The sequence below is a fragment of the Physella acuta genome, unplaced genomic scaffold (assembly GCF_028476545.2).
Source record: "Physella acuta isolate Inbredline_101_S28 unplaced genomic scaffold, ASM2847654v3 ptg000488l, whole genome shotgun sequence".
Classification (NCBI taxonomy): Eukaryota; Metazoa; Mollusca; class Gastropoda; family Physidae; genus Physella; species Physella acuta.
Genome location: NW_026732007.1, coordinates 383,352 through 402,846, shown reverse-complemented (window position 1 = coordinate 402,846; position 19,495 = coordinate 383,352). Strand labels below are relative to the sequence as shown.

Here is a 19,495-nt window from a genome sequence, read left to right as displayed (position 1 = left end):
CCAATCGTCTGGATATTTCAATATATCTTAAAGAAATAGAACATTTTGTCATCAATAAATTATCAATTGATAATCTATGGCACTTTTATTTAAAAGCTGTCGATTACAATTCCACAATTGTCAAAGTAGGGTCGCAAATGTTCATTAAGCAAAATTACGAGCATTTATTCAGGATGAAAGAGTTTCTGAATTAACCTTTTGAATTAGTATTATCTTGCATCAAATGTGAGGAGTTGAATGTAAAAACCGAGGACGCAGTTCTGGAGTCAATTTTAACGTGGGTTTCACACGGAAAATACCAACAAGGTGCTTGTATGACACGTGAACGCAGCAAAAAGAAAATCGCGTGTAAGGATGATGAACTCCTGAACAGTGAGGATCACTCTCGTGACGTCACTTCTTCTGTTGGCCAGATTTGTGACTCATTAACCGTAGCTGGGGCTGGCAAAATAGCAACTGACAAGCCTGGCAATAACTTCGGAAAACATGACCAGCACGATGACGTCAAAAATGAGGACCTTATTGGTGACGTCACAAAATGTAGCCGGACAGGCGACCGTGCAAAGTATCTTGCCAAACTCATGTCTAGTGCAAAAATTACTTTAGTTACCGCTAGGTACCTTCGGAGTTTACTCCAAAACCCTGATATATACGAATGCCCAGATGCATATCATGGAGTAAAAGAAGCCCTAAAATACAAGTTAGGTGTGTATCCATTAGAGAGCGCCACACTGACACCTCTTAGAAAATTCTGTGAAAAGAGAACTGTCCTGGTGTTTGTTGAATCTATTTCAGGATGTCTGCACCTCTACGATTTGGAGAACAGACGTTATAGTAATATCAATCTGGAATATATTAAGGGAAGATACAGTAAAATAAAGTCTGTTGTTTCACTTGGGTCAAAAGTATGTTTCATATGTGAAAGGCACTTAAGAAACTGCCCTTTCACCAATCATAAATGCCGCCTCGTAACTGTTCTTGTGTTAAAAGAGAACAAAACTGTCTCTATATTGTATGAGTTATGTGGAAAACACAATTATCTCTTTACTTTATTCCGTGTAAATAAAAAGATTGTTTGCGTCAAAACAAATGATCGCTACGCCGCAACCCGAAGTAGCATAGTGGATCCAGAATTGATGAACACGGTGGTACTAAACATAAGTCGTGCTTGTGTACCACTTTGTACTTTTGAAAATGACATTTTGATGTTTCCCCTCGAATCGTCTTCGATGCATCTACCAGTCAAATTGTACAATCTGGAAACGAGACTTCTAACCACAACAATAATACCCAATGCTGGTGGAGATTTTGTGAAGGCTTTCACAATACATATAGAAAAAGAAACGTTCCTTTTACTTTCAAACGGATTTTTACTATCAGTAAAGAGAGGTTCTGACAAGGCCGTAAAATTCACACCGGTAGTTCGTCTTTGGACTTTTGAATGGTGGCTGAGTGGAGCTGTCTGTTATAAGAACGAGCTAAATTTGTTTAGTAAAGAAAGCAATTTGCCACATTTAACGTCCGTGCCGGGACTGTTTGACAAGATCAATGTCGTCGAGCTTGATGAAGAGATTTGGACCAAAAATATGGTTCCTGTGATAGCGCCGGTGTCTTGGTTCAGGTAGTCAGCGATGAGGTTTTAGCAGTGCTTCAGATGTGCCATCGTCTGCTGTTACAATTCTTTTAAATAACAGTCGTCAGTCAATGAAAATCAACGTATGTCGTCCATCACAATATGCCAAAACAAAAGAGTGACATTAATTGTAGTTCAGCGCATCAGATAACGTCAACTTTTGACCAACTATAATATTCTATTTCTTCGATGTACAGGCTATAGAGGACCCTTCTGTACAATCAGCTACCTTGATCAACTTCCATCTCAAGGAAGACCAGCAAGTTCTATTATAACGTTCTACGTGTATACATCACTATTTACACATTATCTTGTGTCTTTTATTGTGATTATCACATTACCGCAGTCGGCTATTAAAATAAATAAAAATTTTAAAAATGTCTATCTAAACGACGATTTTATATTTTTACATACAACCCTACAATTAATTTTTACTATTTTCATTTTAATGTGACATGCATAAACACAAATGCATCTATTGATTCCCCACGTGGTCCTCTATTACGCAATTCCAAACAATACTTTAACAGCAATAACTGTCACCCCAACAGCTGTCACCCCAACAGTATTTACTCCAACAGCCCAACCCAACAGACTTTGGTTTAACAGCCTTCACCCCAACAACATTCACCAACAACCTTCATCCCAACAGCCTTCACAATAACAGCCTTCACTCCAACAACCTTCACTCGAACAACCTTCACTTGAACAACCTTCACCCAAACAACATTCACCCCAACATCCTTCACCCCAACAGCCTCCACCCCAAAACCTTCACCACAACAAACTTTACCACAACAACCTTCACCCCAACAACCTTCACTCCAACAACCTTAACCACAACAACCTTCACTCCAACAACCTTCACTCCAACAACCTTCACTCGAACAACCTTCACTCGAACAACCTTCACCCCAACAACCTTCACCCCAACAGCCTTCACCCCAACAACCTTCACCCCAACTACCTTCACTCCAACATCCAACAACCTTCACCCCAACAGCCTTCACCCCAACAACCTTCACCCCAACAGCCTTCACTCCAACAACCTTCACCCCAACAGCCTTTACTCCAACAGCCTTCACCCCAACAGCCTTCACCACAAAAGCCTTAACACTAGCATCCGCCACTCACTTTACCTGCCCCAAGTTTCTCAATCCTCTCCGTCTGGTGTAGGACAACTTTTAAAACGTGGTTGATGTCTGTGAAGAAATGTTCTTGCGTTTCGTGTGTATCAAACAGTATTATAAATGATGAAATGCTCTATAACTGCACAATTTAGAAATAAAAGAGATGAGTTACCGTCATGATTTAGTTCATGGGACTTTCCTATTTAGCACCCCGCCCTCGGAATTTCAGCTTCTTTACGCCGTTCTTGCTTTGATTATTCCATCCAGAATAAAGTAATAAAAATTAAAGTATGTTTTGATTATGACAGCATATAAAGTAAGAGTACATAAATGTATTTTAGAAGATTAGGAATAAAGCGTGAGTGATCTCCCCTGAACTCTATTCGTATATCATTATTTAACACTAAGTGGAAAGTTACACCACCATTAATATCGGGCTATATACATATTTTTAAATCATTTTTTTATATTTAAATTTTTAAATAGAAAAGAATCGTGTAGAAAAATAAAAAGAATTTAAAGCTAATCGATGTTCGAAATGTTCCTGTTAAGTTTCCACGAAGATAGTAAAAAAACGCATTGTGGTTTTTTAGAAAATCTAAAATAAAATTAAATACTACTTCCAGTTACCTGAACTTTGACATAACCTAATGTATAGGCTTTTTTGCTTATTTGCTTATTTTGCTTATTTATAAAATGTCGTCTATCTAACTGAAACTGTAATAATGTTATTTTCTTTAAGAAACCGAGAGTAAATTTAGTGACACTTTCGATTACCTAAAACGCTAAAAAAGTTTAAAGAAAACCTAGCTGAAACGATAAGGTTATCGTGTTAACGTAAATAAAGACAAACATCCAATTAGACATCCCCCCCCCCCCCCCACACACACGCAAGCTAACAAAAAACCCAGACATACAGACCTTAATGAAAATTAATTTTTTTTTCGGGTTAAGTAGGTGTAAAAGTTAAATCAGTTAAACTTTAAAATTTTTTTGTAGGTTTGTTAAAATCGTTATATATTGATTTTCGCAGATTTGTCAAAATCACGGTTCGATTTTTTGAAGACTTGTTAAAATCACGATTTTTATTTTTGCAGATTTGTTGAAACCACATTTTTTAAAAGAATTTCTTCAAAATACGATTTCAAATTTGTTAAAAATCACGATTTCAATTTTTTGCAGATTTGTTAAAATTACAATTTTGATGTTTGCAGATTTGATAAAATGACGATTTCGATTTTTGAAGATTTGTTAAAATCACGTTTTCGATTTTTGCAGATTTTTTAAAATCACGATTTTGATTTTTACAGATTTGTTAAAATCGCGATTTTGATTTTTGCAGATTTGTTAATATTATGATTTCGTTTTTTTTAGACTTGTTAAAATAATTTTTCTTAGACAGAAGACAAACAGAAGAAACAAGTTAAGTAAAAGCTTGTAAACAAATTCATAAAAAACGTTTTAAAAACAAGGTTTTATGGAATAATGCACAGAAAAGTAGAAAATAAATTATAGGCCTACACTACAATTTAAATAACTATACAGAAAAGCGTGGGTCATTTTAGTATATATTGGATACCTTTACTAATATGTAGGAAGAGACTCACGCTTTTCTTCATAGTTATTTAAATTGTAGTGTAAAAGTTATTTAAATTGTAGTGTATAATTTATTTTCTACTTTAAAAAAAAAGTAATTAAGACAACCAATTAATTAAAATTTAATGTCACGTTGCATTGTATTTATTTCTTGACCCAAGTACCAACGTTGAAACAAATCTGTCAGTTAGAAGTGTCTGAAATTTCCCTCGGCGTTTCGATGTAGACTGACAGACGATCGATCGAGGAAGCAAGTTAAATAAACCTTGTATGAAAAGCTTGTATTTTATGCAAGTTTTCATCAGCAATTCAAAACTTTAATAAAATTAATTATTGTTATACTTACCTAGCTGGCGATCAAGTCGCCATCATAATGTTATGTATCTGTATCTTACCTAATGCTAGGTACAAAAATGTTAATCTAATCAACACGCATACATTTTAATTTAATTTCGAAACTAAAGCTTACGTAAATTAAGATAAAATCACAATATTTCAACTAAAGTGGCGTGTCGGTGTGTCCTGGATTGTGACGGGAAAGATGCGCAACGGAATAATGTGCAACGATAAAAAAAAAACAAAGAGCTACTGTACTGAACTTTAGCATAATAAAACTTATTTTTAAGAAATATGACAACATTAAATTGTATTAATATAATTTAGTTTGTATTTGTGAAATTTTCTGTTGTGCAGTTTTGAGATTGCACATTTTTCTAGATATCGTTCGTTACGCCAAATGCAAAAGATGATTCACACTAAACTCAGCAAAAAATTAGCTGTGGGTTTGATCCTGGATTTAAATAGAGCTAATACCAGAAATTGAAAGAATACTTTAAAATTTTTTACTGTCGGCATTGCAGTATTTGCCTAGATTAAACAGTAGATCTGTAGTTAAGCACTACAAAAACTAAATGAAATTGAAACAAATACAACTGACCTGTAGGCCCTTATCTTATTAATACGTATTTTTAAATTCCTAACATTTTTGGTAAACATAAATAAACGATTTTACTTAGCATGACCTGGTTAAAAAGCATTTTAATGCACATAACTATGACTTAATTACAGTCAGCAATGTATCTTGGCAAAGCTACGCCCAAACAAATATCCTAAATGTGTTGTGGACCTAAATTAAATGGCTTCACCTGGTGAAATACAGCGACTTTCCCCAATCCTCATCACCTCCTATGTAAGTATACAGCTTTCTATAAAACATTAACATTAAGACATTCATGATCTACGCTTTTGCGCACCAACAATTTGGATCCTGCTTAGTGGCGGTTTTAAATGATCAAAATCAATTATTTTTTTTTAGTGAACGGATTCGACATTTTCAATGTTATTTCTACAACTTATATTTATTTACATTATTTGGCTAAAAATTGTAAAGTTGTATATTTATAAATGTTCTAAAGCCTAAAGGTAACACTAATGTTGAATAATGTATCAGATAATAATAAAACCAGAACTACACGTTTATGATTTCTCATTTCTATGGTAGACCATCTAAATGTATAGCTTTTAAAAAACGTATTTGTATCTTAAATTAATTTTCTGTATCGTTCCATGACAGAGAAGTTATGTTCTTACTTTTTGTTCACATATGTGAGCAGTTTTTTGTTGTCTAAGTATTTTTAATAATACCTGCAATGATGGGACTGCGTGATACGGTCGTAGAGCGCCAGATTCATCATTATGTTTATTCGAGTGTGTCCAAGACATATATGGGGCAGACAAAGAAGATCACCTTGGCAAACAAATGGAAAATGTAGTCAGGACTATACTCAGCCAAATGTTTTCCTAACGTGAGTCAGGTACCCAGCTGAGCTGAGTGGACATAGACTAGATCTTGAGATCTAACCTCTACCACCAAAATACACCTTCACCAAGAGCGCTAGATAACTAACCCAAAACTCCTACGTTCGTATATTTGACTCTAGTCTGTAGGACGTACCTGATTTTACCCAGCTCTGATGGGCACCTGACCATACAATGTCCCCTGAGTTTACCCAGCTCTGATGTGTACTTGATCATACAATGTCCCCTGAGTTTACCCAACTCTGATGTGCACCTGACCATACAATGTCCCCTGAGTTTACCCAGCTCTGATGTGTACCTGACCAAACAATGTACCCTGAGTTTACCCAGCTCTGTTGGGTACCAGTCCCATGTAAGGGACACGTCTGTTTAAATTACCGCCGATCGCACTATACGTTTACATGCAGTTGACAAGAAGGTAATAAACACTAATTCATCTGTAGTATGTAAATTTAGGTACAAAATAAAAACTTCACCATCTGTAAATAAGAGGAAATACAGACAGATAACTTCAACCAATACCTAAACTTACTTTTGATAGTAACCCCAAACACTAAATTAACCTACAATCGTAAACACTAACCCTAGATCTAAAAGTAAAATAAAAGTAAATTGTAAACAGTGACTTTGAATCAGTCCAGTTAAGAACTCAACGAGAACCTCTTCTCCAACTATATTCTTTTACTACTCAGCGTAGAGTGAATCAAAAGTACCTGTTAAACAGATATGACTTTCCTAGTCCTAATCCTATTCTTGACTTAATTCACAACGACGCTGAGATTAATATATTATACATCGCAAATAAATAGTCAAGTTACCATTTTAGAACATAATAGTCAATGGGGCAGAAAATATGACCTCGACATTTGAGTAGATAGTGTGGTCAGCCAAATGTCCGACTGTATTTTCTTGTCTTCACGTGCGGCAGGTTTATATCAGAGCTGAGTTGTACGTACTCAATCCAGGGATTCGAGCTCGAGTCTTTATAGTTAGCAGTCGTGAGTTCTACAGTCCCACCACACCGGCACGTCCTCACTATATAATGACCTTAACAAACTTATATATTTCCAGATGCATGCTGAGAGATCATCACACCATTTTTAATACTGAGATAGTGCTGTACGAAATTCATAGCAGAGACACCAAATTCTAAACATGGCTTGTACATCTACGCCAGACACCGCATCATGTGATTTCACCATCGTGGTTGACGGCACTGAATTTAAAATCCACCGGGATATCCTGAGTTCAACTTCAAATTACTTTGACGCCTTGTTTAGAAGCAACATGAGGGAGACACAAGAAGGGAGGGTGGAGCTACAAGGTATGACAAGTGAGACTTTCGCTGTTGTGTTAAATTTCATAACCCAGCGTGTCCATGGTCTGACGACTGATAACATTGATGACATCTGGTACGCAGCGAACCGTCTGGACATAGCAATATATCTTAAAGAAATAGAACAATTTATAATTGATAATTTATCAATTGATAATCTATGGCACTTTTATTTAAAAGCTATCGATTTCAATTCCATCCACGTCAAAGAAGGGTCGTTAACGTTCATGAAGCAAAATTACGAGCTTGTATTTAGGATGAAAGAGTTTCTGAATATTCCTTTTCCTTTAGTGCTAAAACAGACGTATTGAAAGTGAGGAGTTGAATGTCAAGACAGAGGACTCAGTTTTGGAGTCCATTTTAGTCTGGGTTTCTCACGGAAAATACAGACCAAGTGCTTGTATGACACCTGACCCTAGCGATAAGGAAGCGCCGTGTAAGGATGTTGAATTTCAGAACAGTGAGGGTCACTCTCGTGACGTCACAAGTACTGGTCAGTCGGATAGCGTCATAAAGGTTGGTCAGAGTTGTGACTCAGGAACCGTAGCTGAGGCTGACGAAACTGACAAGCCTGACATTAACTTCAGAAAACATGGCCAGCACGGCGATGTAAAGAATAATGACACCACTGCTGACAACAGAAAATGTAACCAGACAGGCGATAGAGCAAATTATCTCTCCAAACTCATGTCTTGTGCCAAACTTACTTTAGCCACAGAAAGTTACCTACAGAGTTTACTGAAAAACCCCTATATAATCCAATGCCGAGATGCCTATCACGGAGTACAGGAGGCATTTAAAATACAAGTGTGGGGTGTATCCTTTAGAGAGCGCATGTTTGGCCCCCCTTCGAAAATGCAGCGAGAGAAAAAATGCCTTGGCGTTGGTTGGATTGAATTCAGGTCTGCACCTCTACGATTTAGATTCCAGAACGTTCAGTGAAATCAAGCTCGGGAAGGTAAAAAGGAGCTACAGATACTTTTTGTCTGTTGTCTCACTGGGATCAAAACTTGCCTTCTTGTGCACAGACGACTATAGAAATTGTTCTTTTGCCAGGCACGAATGTAATTTTTATACTGTTGCACCTTATTAGACGAGAACAAAAGTGTATCAACATTGTATGAATTGTGCGGTCAAGACACATGTTTCAACGCTTTATTACGGGTAAATAACAAGATTATTTGCGTCAAAAAGTATCGCACTGCTGCAACCAGAAGTCACATAGCAGATCCAGATTTATTGAAAACAGTCACAGTAGACTATGGTATCGACTTTATTCCCGTCTGTGTTTTTGAAAACGATATTTTGATGTTTAATAATGATGATTTTTTCAATGACCGAACTGACGGTTTACCAGTCTACTTTTACAATCTTAAAAAAAAGTCCCTAACCTCAACCCTAATACTAAATGTTGGTGATCAAACTGCTAAACCTGTGGCAATACATAAAGACAGAGACACGTTTCTTTTACTCTCAAGCGGGGTTTTACTCTCGGTCAAAAGAGGTTCTGACAACGCAGTACTGTTAACACCGGTAGTTCGTCTTTGGACTTTTGAATGGTGGCTGAGTGGAGCTGTGTGCTATAAAAACGAGCTGACTTTGTTTAGTGTATTAAACCCTATAGCATTTGGAAATATTTTGACGTCCGTGCCGGGACTGTTTGACAAGATCAATTTTGTCGAGCTGGGCATGAAGTTTAAGATAAAAAATATGGTGCCTGTGGTAGCGCCTGTGTCTTGGTTCGGGTAATCTGCTGTGAGGTTCTGGCAGTGTTTTGTTTTATTCCGTCGTCTGCTGTCACAAGTCATTAAATAAAAGTCGTCATTCATTGAGAACTATCGTAGGTAATCAAACACATTACCCCAAATAACGATTGAAATTATCTGTGGCTAAACACATAATATAACTTTAACGTTTGACCAACTATTTCTTGTGGCTAAACACATAATATAACTTTATCGTTTGACCAGCTATTTCTTCAATTTTTGACTACAGATGACCTAATTAAGGAGAATAAGCGACATTGATCTAATTCCATCGCCAAAGAAAAAAAAATTCTATGAAAACATATTTTTCAGTGAACACATCATTATTTAAACATTATCGTGTGTATTTTATTATAATCACACATACACTGTAAGTCATTAAAACAAAGATACCTTCATAAATATGTATTTTTTAAAATAATTTTACAATTTATACGTTCTGTTAAACTAGAATGTTCTTTTTATTTGATTTTTTACTTTGTATTGTCATCAGCTTAAACATTGCCTTCCTAATATGTCTCATACACTATCTTCAACATTATACTCCAACAGCAATTACAGCAATCGCTGTCTCCATAGCTGCTGTCCCCCCCCCCCCCCTCACCCCCCACACCTCAGTCTTCACCGATTAGCCTTCAATTTAACAGCTATCACTCTAAACAGCTTAAACCCCAAAAGCCTAAACCCCACCAACCTGAACCCTAACATCCTAAACCTCAAAAGCCTTCATTCCAACAGCCTATTTCTCCTTTTATTACATTTATACTTGTTATTAAACCGTTTTTATTTAGCATTTTATTTCAGTACTTTAATTTTTTTTTTTTGATACAATAGAGTTGTATGACTAAACACTATTGCACAGGAAAGGAACATGACCATGAGAAATGCGTGTATAATAGCGCGGTAAATATGACTTTATATAGGAACATTTTATTAATTATTTAACATTAATTTAGCATCCGATATTATGTAAGATCAGATTACCAACGGGGCTAGATTCTACGTGCTAAGTTTGAAACAAATCGGTCAGTTAGAATTGATCCAAACTTCGCTGGGCAGTTTCGATTCATGACAGACACACAGACATACGAATCAAGTAAATAAATGCATGTCAAAACAGCCTGAAATGGGAGTAAAACGGCTTATAAGTTGCATATAAACTTTACACGTAATACTTAATTGTGTTGGAAGAAATTCCTTGTTTTTAAGATGATTAAAAATATGCTCATCAAATACACGAGAAATGTAGCTTTCCAATGATGCCAAATACAGGATGATGACGGATATATTCCAACCTTTTAATGTAAAACGAAGCAGAAGAGTGCGTGTGAGTAATGGATATAACTAAAGTGTACAAGGATGCAAAAGTCTCCATAGGTTTACCAGTGGAATTTAATAATCCCGTATGCATAAAGCTATTGAAGAATACTGTATTATATGGCTACATGGAGCTATTGAAAGGTTTAACTTGGGTTTAAGGAACTATAACTAAAATCGAATTGTCAATCTTGTAGGGAAAATGCAACTTAATAATGTTAAATGTAACTTTAATTTAATTTCACATTATGACGTGAATTGTGAAATTAAAGTATTTATACATTTCTACATTATCAAATTCGTTTAATGACGATAGTTAATTATGATTTTTCTTATTAACTAGCCGGCATGACCAGACCCTGCACTGGCCTTTAAGTAAAGCTTACATATAAATTTAACGTGAACAATATTAATATGAAATCTCTACGTCCACACACACTCCACAAACCCTGGCACAAATATTAACACCTGAAAATGTTACCATTTTAAAGTATGTTGGTATCTAACTGATCACTTGTTGATTTAGTACTTTTATCTGTTTAATTGCAATGCGAACTACATTAGTATGAATGAGGATATAAAAATAGTAAACTAAAACTCTATAGCGTTACCGCATTGATATTCTAAAAGCAAAAAGAAAACTAATATAAAAGTTTTAAAATGCATATTAAGTTGAAGTACGCGTGTATACAGAGTATAAAATCGCGTAAAATTAATTGTGTTGGCCGTCATTAAACTGTAATTCTCAAATCAACACCTAAATGTCAAAGATGTATTTTAATGTTGTTTTTTTTTTACTAATTTCTTAACAAATACAAATCTGATCAAAACGCATACATTCGATGTAACATGGAACTAAAGCATACAAACAATAATATAAAAGCACACTATTTTAACTACATTATATCTCCATTGTGTCCTGGACAGTGAGACGATTGATGCACAATGGAAAAATGCGCAACGGAAAAAATGCACAAAAAATGTTGTAAGAACATTTTGGTTTTCTTAAATTTTAAATTTAAAAAAACAGTCACCACATGTATACTGTAGCATAATAAAGCATATTATAAAAAATATGGCAAAATTGAAGAGTATTAGTATAATTAGTTAGTATTTGCGTATTTTCCATTGAATAGTTTTTAAATTGCGCATTTTATAATGTACCATCCTTGACGTCTAATAGAAAAGACCATTAGCAATAAATACAGCAGAATATTAGCTGTGGATGTGTCCCAGGATTTAAGCAGATTTAATACCAGAAATGGAAACAATAGTACTACAACTCTATCTGTGTCGGTATTGTAGTAGTTTCCTAGATTTAAAATTAATTCTCTAGTTCAGCACTTACTAACTAAATAGAAACTAATACAACTGATCCCTATGCCCTAATGACATTCGTACATAATCTTAAATCCTTAACTTTTGTATGTAAACATCAATAAAAGATTTTGCTTAGCTTGAAAGGGTTTAAAAAATATTTTTCTTGCACATAACTATTACCTAAAATTCAGACAACGATGTCTATTGGCAAAGCGAAGTCCAAACAAATTTCTTAAATGACCTTAATGGAGGCGAGCGAGTTGACAAGAAACCCTCCATCATGTTGTTGACATGGAATAAAAACGTGCTTTTTTTAGATTTAGCAAACATAGCAACCGTAAAATAATAACAAATAAAAACGTAAGCCTAAAATTAATTCAGAAATTATTCATTTTTAGAATCAATGCTATAAAAGTTGAAACTCAAGAGAACTTGGGAAAAAATGTTTTGAGTTTAAGACTGCATTTCTATTTAGTTTTATAAAGCGTAAATTTAACCGGATGTTTCACTTTCGTAGGACTAATATTGATTTGCTATACAGGAACTCCGTGATCGATAACTATTTGTTTACAAAAAAAAATAATCATGAACTAGTTTTCCTTTTTTATTTCGCTTACAATGTGTACAATAAAAATTATGGCAGCCTATCGAACAGCAGGATTCAATTGTTTATGTCGCCGTTATACGTGCAAACCAAATGCGTTTTTGCTTTTTTTTATTTTTATTTAGTTACCGAAAATATTAAAAACTTCAAATATATCCAATCTTTAGTAAAGTCCGAAAAAAACAGACGGACAGGATTTTATAACCATATTAATTGTAATTACCCAATGCATTATTTTAAAATTATATACTGGGCATTTCGAATACTATCTCTCGCGTGTCCATTAAATGGCTTCACCTGGTAAAAAAACCGCGCCTTCCCCCTCATATGTTAGTCTACAGATTCCTATAAAAGATTAAAACATAAAGTCATTTAAGATATACGCTTCACACCAAAAACTTTGTTCCTAAAAAATATCGCGATTATAAAAGTCAATGCACACATTCTTTTTAAAATGAACGGATGACACACTTTTAATGGTAACTTCAACTATTATTTATTTACATTATTTGGCTCTGAAATGTTTGTACTTAAAATGTTCTAAAATCTTATTCTACAGGTAATATTTATGTTTAATATATCAGATAACAATAAAACCTAGCCCTTTAGCTTTATGATTTCTTAACCCTGTAATGGATAATATAGGTTCTTAGTTTTTTCCCTTTAGTTAGAGAGCCATATCTGAAATCTCTTTTCAGTATTGAGTTTTTCTTTACTAATTCGGGTATATATTTATATTTAGAAAAGTTTGTGTCGTGTATATAGTGTATATTATATAATATTAAACTGTATTGTGATTTGTAAAAGTCCGGTTTATACCCGTTTTCTGTAATATGTGTGAGATTATGTGTGATAGTCCCAGTTTAGTCCAGTTCTTCTACAAGTTCAGCGTGGGTATGTTTTCTACTGACTGTTAGATGGCCACTGTATCTTAGTTTGGGTTCTACTGGTACTGGCGTAAGTATTTATATTTAGAATAGTCTGGGTTGTGTTGATAATGTATATAGTTTTAAACTTCTTTTATTTGAACAAACTGCTGTTTCATTTAATCTTCTTTTTAACCCGTTTGTAATTGTTCATCTTATATGTTGCATACTGCACTGGATCACACCCAAAGTCTTGTCCGTGAGTTCACAACAGTCAGAACTTTACCTAGCCACAATAATTGTTACTTTAAAAAATTTTAAGCACCCCAAAATACCAGCTCTTGGATAAACCTGAGACTTTCTGGTTAGCAATAGCAAGGTTTACCATCAGATCAAGTCTTCCCAAGGGAGTAGACACAATTATCAAGTTTAGATGTTAGACTGAAGGAAGTTACTCAGTTGAACTAAAACTGATTTACCATAGAATGTTCGTGTTCTAGACCTTAGAGTTACCAGTCGCGAGTTCTATCAACTCAACACACAGTCGTGTCCACACATAATGACCTTGACAATTTATATTTCCAGTTGTACACCATGAGATCATCGAACCAATTTTGACACTGAAATAGTGCTGAACGGAATTGATCGCAGAGACATCATTAAAGTCTAAACATGGCTTGTACGTCTACGACGAACACCGCATCATGTGATTTCACCATTGTGGTTGACGGCACCGAATTTAACAGCCACCGGGAAATCCTGAGTTCAACTTCCGCATACTTCGACGCCTTGTTTAGAAGCAACATGAGGGAGACAAAAGAAAGGAGGGTGGAGCTACAGGGTATGACAAGTGAGACTTTCAATGTTGTGTTAAATTTCATCCACCAGCGTGTCCATGGTCTGACGGCTGATAACATTGATGACATCTGGGAAGCAGCGAACCGTCTGGACATAGCAATATATCTTAAAGAAATAGAACATTTTGTGATTGAAAATTTATCGATTGATAACCTATGGCACATTTATTTCAAAGCCGTTCTAATCAATTCCAACAACGTCAAAGAAGGGTCGCTAATGTTCATGAAGCAAAATTACGAGCATGTATTTAGGATGAAAGAGTTTCTGAATTTGCCGTTTTCTTTAGTGTTATCTTGTATTGAAAGTGATGAGTTGAATGTGAGGACAGAGGACTCAGTTCTGGAGTCAATTTTAACCTGGGTTTCTCGTGGGAGATACAAACCTGACCGCAGAGATACGGGAGCCACATATAAGGAGGTTAAACTTCAGAACAGTGAGGGTTCTTCTCGTGACATTCCAACTTCTGATCAGTCGCTTAGCGTCATAAAGGTTGGTCAGATTTGTGACTCAGGAATTCTAGTTCAGGCTGACGAAACAGCAACTGACAAACCTGGCATTAACATTAGACAACATGGTCAGCACGATGACGACAAAAAAGAGGACGTAACAAAATGTAGCCGGTCTGTCGACCGAGCTAAGTATCTCGCCAAACTTGTGTCTAGTGCCAAACTTACTTTAGCCACAGATAATTACTTAAATAGTTTACTTAAAAACCACTATATAATAAAATGCTCCGATGCTCATCGCGGAGTACAGGAAGCCCTAAAATACAAGTCAGGGGAGTATCCATTAAAGAGCGCAACATTGAAACCTCTTCGAAAGTGCAGCGGAAAGAGAAATGCCATGGCGTTTGTTGGAAAGGAAGGTTTGTACCTCTACGATTTGGAGAGCAGGACTTTCAGTAAAATCAAGCTCAAAAGTGTAAAGGAACGTTACAGAAATTTTGCCTCTGTGGTTTCGCTAGGGTCGACCCTTTGCTTCATATGCGAAAAACCGTTCCGAAATTGTCCTTTTGCCAAGCACAAATGTAACATTTTAACTGTCCTTTTGTTAAACGAGAATAAAACAGTGTCAACATTGTATGAGATGTGCAGTAATCCCAACTCGCTCAAAACGTTATTCCGCGTAAACACCAACTCTATTTACGTCAAAACAAACGATAGCTACGCTTCAAAAAGAAGTCGCAAAGTAGATCATGATTTGTTGAAAACAGTCACATTAAAAACCGGTGACACTTTTGTTCCCATCTGCGCTTTTCAAACCGATATTTTGATGTTTAAAAACGTCGAATATTTCATTGCCAATACCCTAACTAACGATTTAACAGTCAACATTTACAATCGTGAAACTAAGTCCAAAACAAAAATCAAAATACCGAATGTTGATGGACATTATTACAACAACTTGGCCATACACTAAGACAAAGACACGTTTCTTTTACTTTCAAATGGACTTTTACTATCGGTCAAGAGAGATTCTGACAGCGCAATACAATTCACACCGGTAGTTCGTCTTTGGACAACTTTTCAATGGTGGTTGAGTGGAGCCGCTTGCTATAAAAACGAGCTGACTTTGTTTTGTAACGCAAGTCGTATACCACAGGGGACGATTTTGACGTCCGTGACGGGACTGTTTGACAAGATCAGTGTCGTCGAGCTTAGTGATGAGATTTTGATAAAAAATATGGTTCCTGTGATAGCGCCGGTGTCTTGGTTCGGGTAATCAGCGCTGAGGTTTTGGCAGGAATTCTGGTGTCCCATCGTCTGCTGTTACACTTGTTTTGAATAAAAGTTGTCAGTCAATGAAAAATCATCGTAGGTCGTCAAACACAATATGCCAAAAATAGAGTGAGATTAACTGTAGTTCAGCGCATCATATAACGTCAGCTTTTGACCAACTGTAATATTCTATTTCTTCGATGTAGATGCTATAGAAGACCCTTCTGTACAATTAGCTACCTTGATCTAATTCCATCTCAAGGAAGACCAGCTAGTTCTATTATAACGTTTTACGTGTATACATCACTATTTACACATTATCTTCTGTCTTTTATTGTGATTATCACATTTACGCAGTCGGTTATTAAAATAAATAAAAATTCAAAAATTTCAATTTAAACGATTTTAGTTTTACAAATACCCCTAGAATTAATTTTTACTACTTTCATTTTTAATGTGACTTGCTTAAACACAAATGCATCCTATTGGCTTCCCTCGTGGTCCTCTATTACGCTATTCCAAAAAATGCTTAAACAGCAATAAGTGTCACCCCAACAGTATTTACTCCAACAGCCCACCCCAACAGCCTTTCGGATAACAGCCTTCACCCCAACAACCTTCGCCCCAACAGCCTTCACCCCAACAACATTCACCCCAACAACATTCACCCCAACAACCTTCACCCCAACAATATTCACTCCAACAACCTTCACCCCAACAATATTCACTCCAACAACCTTCACTCCAACAACCTTCACTCCAACAACCTTCACCCCAACAACCTTCACTCCAACAACCTTCACCCCAACAATATTCACTCCAACAACCTTCACCACAACAATATTCACTCCAACAACCTTCACCACAACAACCTTCACTCCAACAACCTTCACCCCAACAATATTCACTCCAACAACCTTCACCCCAACAATATTCACTCCAACAACCTTCACCACAACAACCTTCACTCCAACAACCTTCACCACAACAATATTCACTCCAACAACCTTCACCCCAACAATATTCACTCCAACAACCTTCACCAAAACAACCTTTACCACAACAACCCTCGCCCCAACAGCCTTAACCCCAACAACCTTCACCCCAACAACCTTCACCCCATCAGCCTTCACTCCAACAGCCTTAACACTGACATCCGCCGCTCACTTTTCTTGCTCCTAGTTTCTCAATCCTCTCCGTCTGGTATAGTTGATCTTATAAAGCGTGGTTGATGTCTGTGAAGAAATGTTCTTGCGTTTGGTGTGTATCAAACAGTATTATAAATGATGAAATGCCCCATAACTGCACAATTTAGAAGTAAAAGAGATGAGTTACTGTCATAATTTAGTTCATAGGACTTTCCTGTTTAGCACCCCGTCATCGAAATGCCAGCCACTTTACGGCGATCTCGCTTTGAAAATTTCATCCAGAATAAAGTAATAAAAATTAAAGAATGTTTTAACTATGACAGCATATAAAGTAAGAGTACATACATATATTTTAGAACATTAGGAATAAAGCGTGATTGTTTAAATCATTTTTTTTTATATTTAAATTTTTAAATAGAAAAGAATCGTGTAGAAAAACAAAAAGAATTTAAAGCTAATCAAGGTTCGAAATTTTCCTGTTAAGTTTCCACGAAGATAGTAAAAACTCATTGTGGTTTTTTAGAAAATCTTAAATAAAATTAAGTACTACTTCCAGTCACCTGAACTTTGACATAACCTAATGTATAGGCTTTTTTGCTTATTCGCTTATTTTGCTTATTTATAAAAAGTCGTCTATCTAACTGAAAGTGTAATAATGTTATTTTCTTTAAGAAACCGAGAGTAAATTTAGTGACACTTTCGATTACCTTAAACGCTAAAAATGTTTAAAGAAAACCTAGCTGAAACGATAAGGTTATCGTGTTAACGTAAACAAAGACAAACATCCAATTAGACACCACCCCCCCCCCACACACACACACGCAAGCTAACAAAAAACACAGACATACAGACCTTAATAAAAATTATTTTTTTTCCGGCTTAAGTAGGTGTAAAAGTTCTAAATCAGTTATTTTTTTTTTAATTTTGTATATTTGTTAAAATCATTATATATTGATGTTCGCAGAATTTCTTCATAACATGATTTCAAATTTGGTAAAAATCACGATTTCAATTTTTGCAAATTTGTTAAAATCACAATGTTGATGTTTGCTGATTTGATCAAATGACGATTTCGATTTTTGAAGATTTGTAAAAATCACGTTTTCGATTTTTGCAGATTTGTTAAAACCACTATTTTGATTTTTTCAGATTTGTTTAAATCACGATTTTGATTTTTGCAGATTTGTTAAAATCGCGATTTTGATTTTTGCAGATTTGTTAATATTTTGATTTCGTTTTTTTTAGATTTGTTAAAATAATTTTTCTTAGACAGAAGACAAACAGAAGAAGCAAGTTAAAAAAAAATTTGTAAACAAATTCATAAAAAACGTTGTAATAACAAGCTTTTATGAAATAATGCACTGAAAAGTAGAAAATAAATTATAGGCCTACAATACAATTTAAATAACTATACAGAAAAGCGTGGGTCATTTTAGTATATATTGGATACCTTTACTAATATGTAGGAAGAGACTCGCGCTTTTCTTCATAGTTATTGAAATTGTAGTGTATAGTTTATTTTCTACTTTTAAAAGAAAGTAATTAATACAAACAATTAATTCAAATTTAATGTCACGTTGCATTGTATTTATTTCTTGGACCAAGTACCAACGTTGAAACAAATCTGTCAGTTAGAAGTGTCTGAAATTTCCCTCGGCGTTTCGATCTAGACAGACAGACAATCGATCGAGGAAGAAAGTTAAATTAAAGCTTGTAAGAAAAGCTTGTAAAATGAAAATTTTATTTTATGCAAGTTTTCATCAGCAATTCAAAAGTTTGGTACAATTAATTATTTTTATACTTGCCTAGCTGTCGATCAAGTCGTCATCATAATGCTATGTATCTGTATCTTACCTAATGCTAGGTACAAAAATGTTAATCTAATCAACACGCATACATTTTAATGTAATTTCGAAGCTAAAGCTTAAGTAAATTAAGATAAAATCACAATATTTCTACTAAAGTGGCGTGTCGGTGTGTCCTGGAATGTGACGGGAAAGATGCGCAACGGAATAATGTGCAACGGAAAAATTAACAAAGAGCTACTGTACTGAACTTTAGCATAATAAAACATATTTTTAAGAAATATGGCAAAATTAAATTGTATTAATATCATTAGTTTCTATTTGTGAAATTTTATCTTGTGCAGTTTTGAGATTCCACATTTTCCTAGATATCGTTCTTTACACCAAAAGCAAAAGATGATTCACAATAAACTCAGCAGAAAATTAGCTGTGGGTTTGATCATGGATTTAAATAGAGCAAATACCAGAAATGAAAGGAATACTTTAAAAAATGTTACTGTCGGCCGTTCAGTATTTGCCTAGATTAAACAGTAGATCTCTAGTTAAGCACTACATAAACTAAATGAAATGAAAACAAATA

General features: G+C 35.2%; 1 protein-coding gene across 1 annotated transcript; it reads left to right on the top strand.

The window, feature by feature from the left end:
- The first annotated feature begins 13,003 nt into the window (after positions 1–13,003).
- LOC131944317 (uncharacterized) lies at positions 13,004–16,318 on the top strand. The gene is made up of 2 exons (XM_059304873.1): positions 13,004–13,079; positions 13,972–16,318. The coding sequence occupies exon 2, from the start codon at positions 14,059–14,061 to the stop codon at positions 15,661–15,663; it is 1,605 nt and encodes a 534-aa protein (XP_059160856.1). The 5' UTR covers positions 13,004–13,079; positions 13,972–14,058; the 3' UTR covers positions 15,664–16,318.
- The last annotated feature ends 3,177 nt before the right edge of the window (positions 16,319–19,495 follow it).

Bases quoted from the DNA above. Each gene is read 5' to 3' on its own strand.
- LOC131944317 (XM_059304873.1), top strand. From the start codon at position 14,059: ATGGCTTGTACGTCTACGACGAACACCGCATCATGTGATTTCACCATT.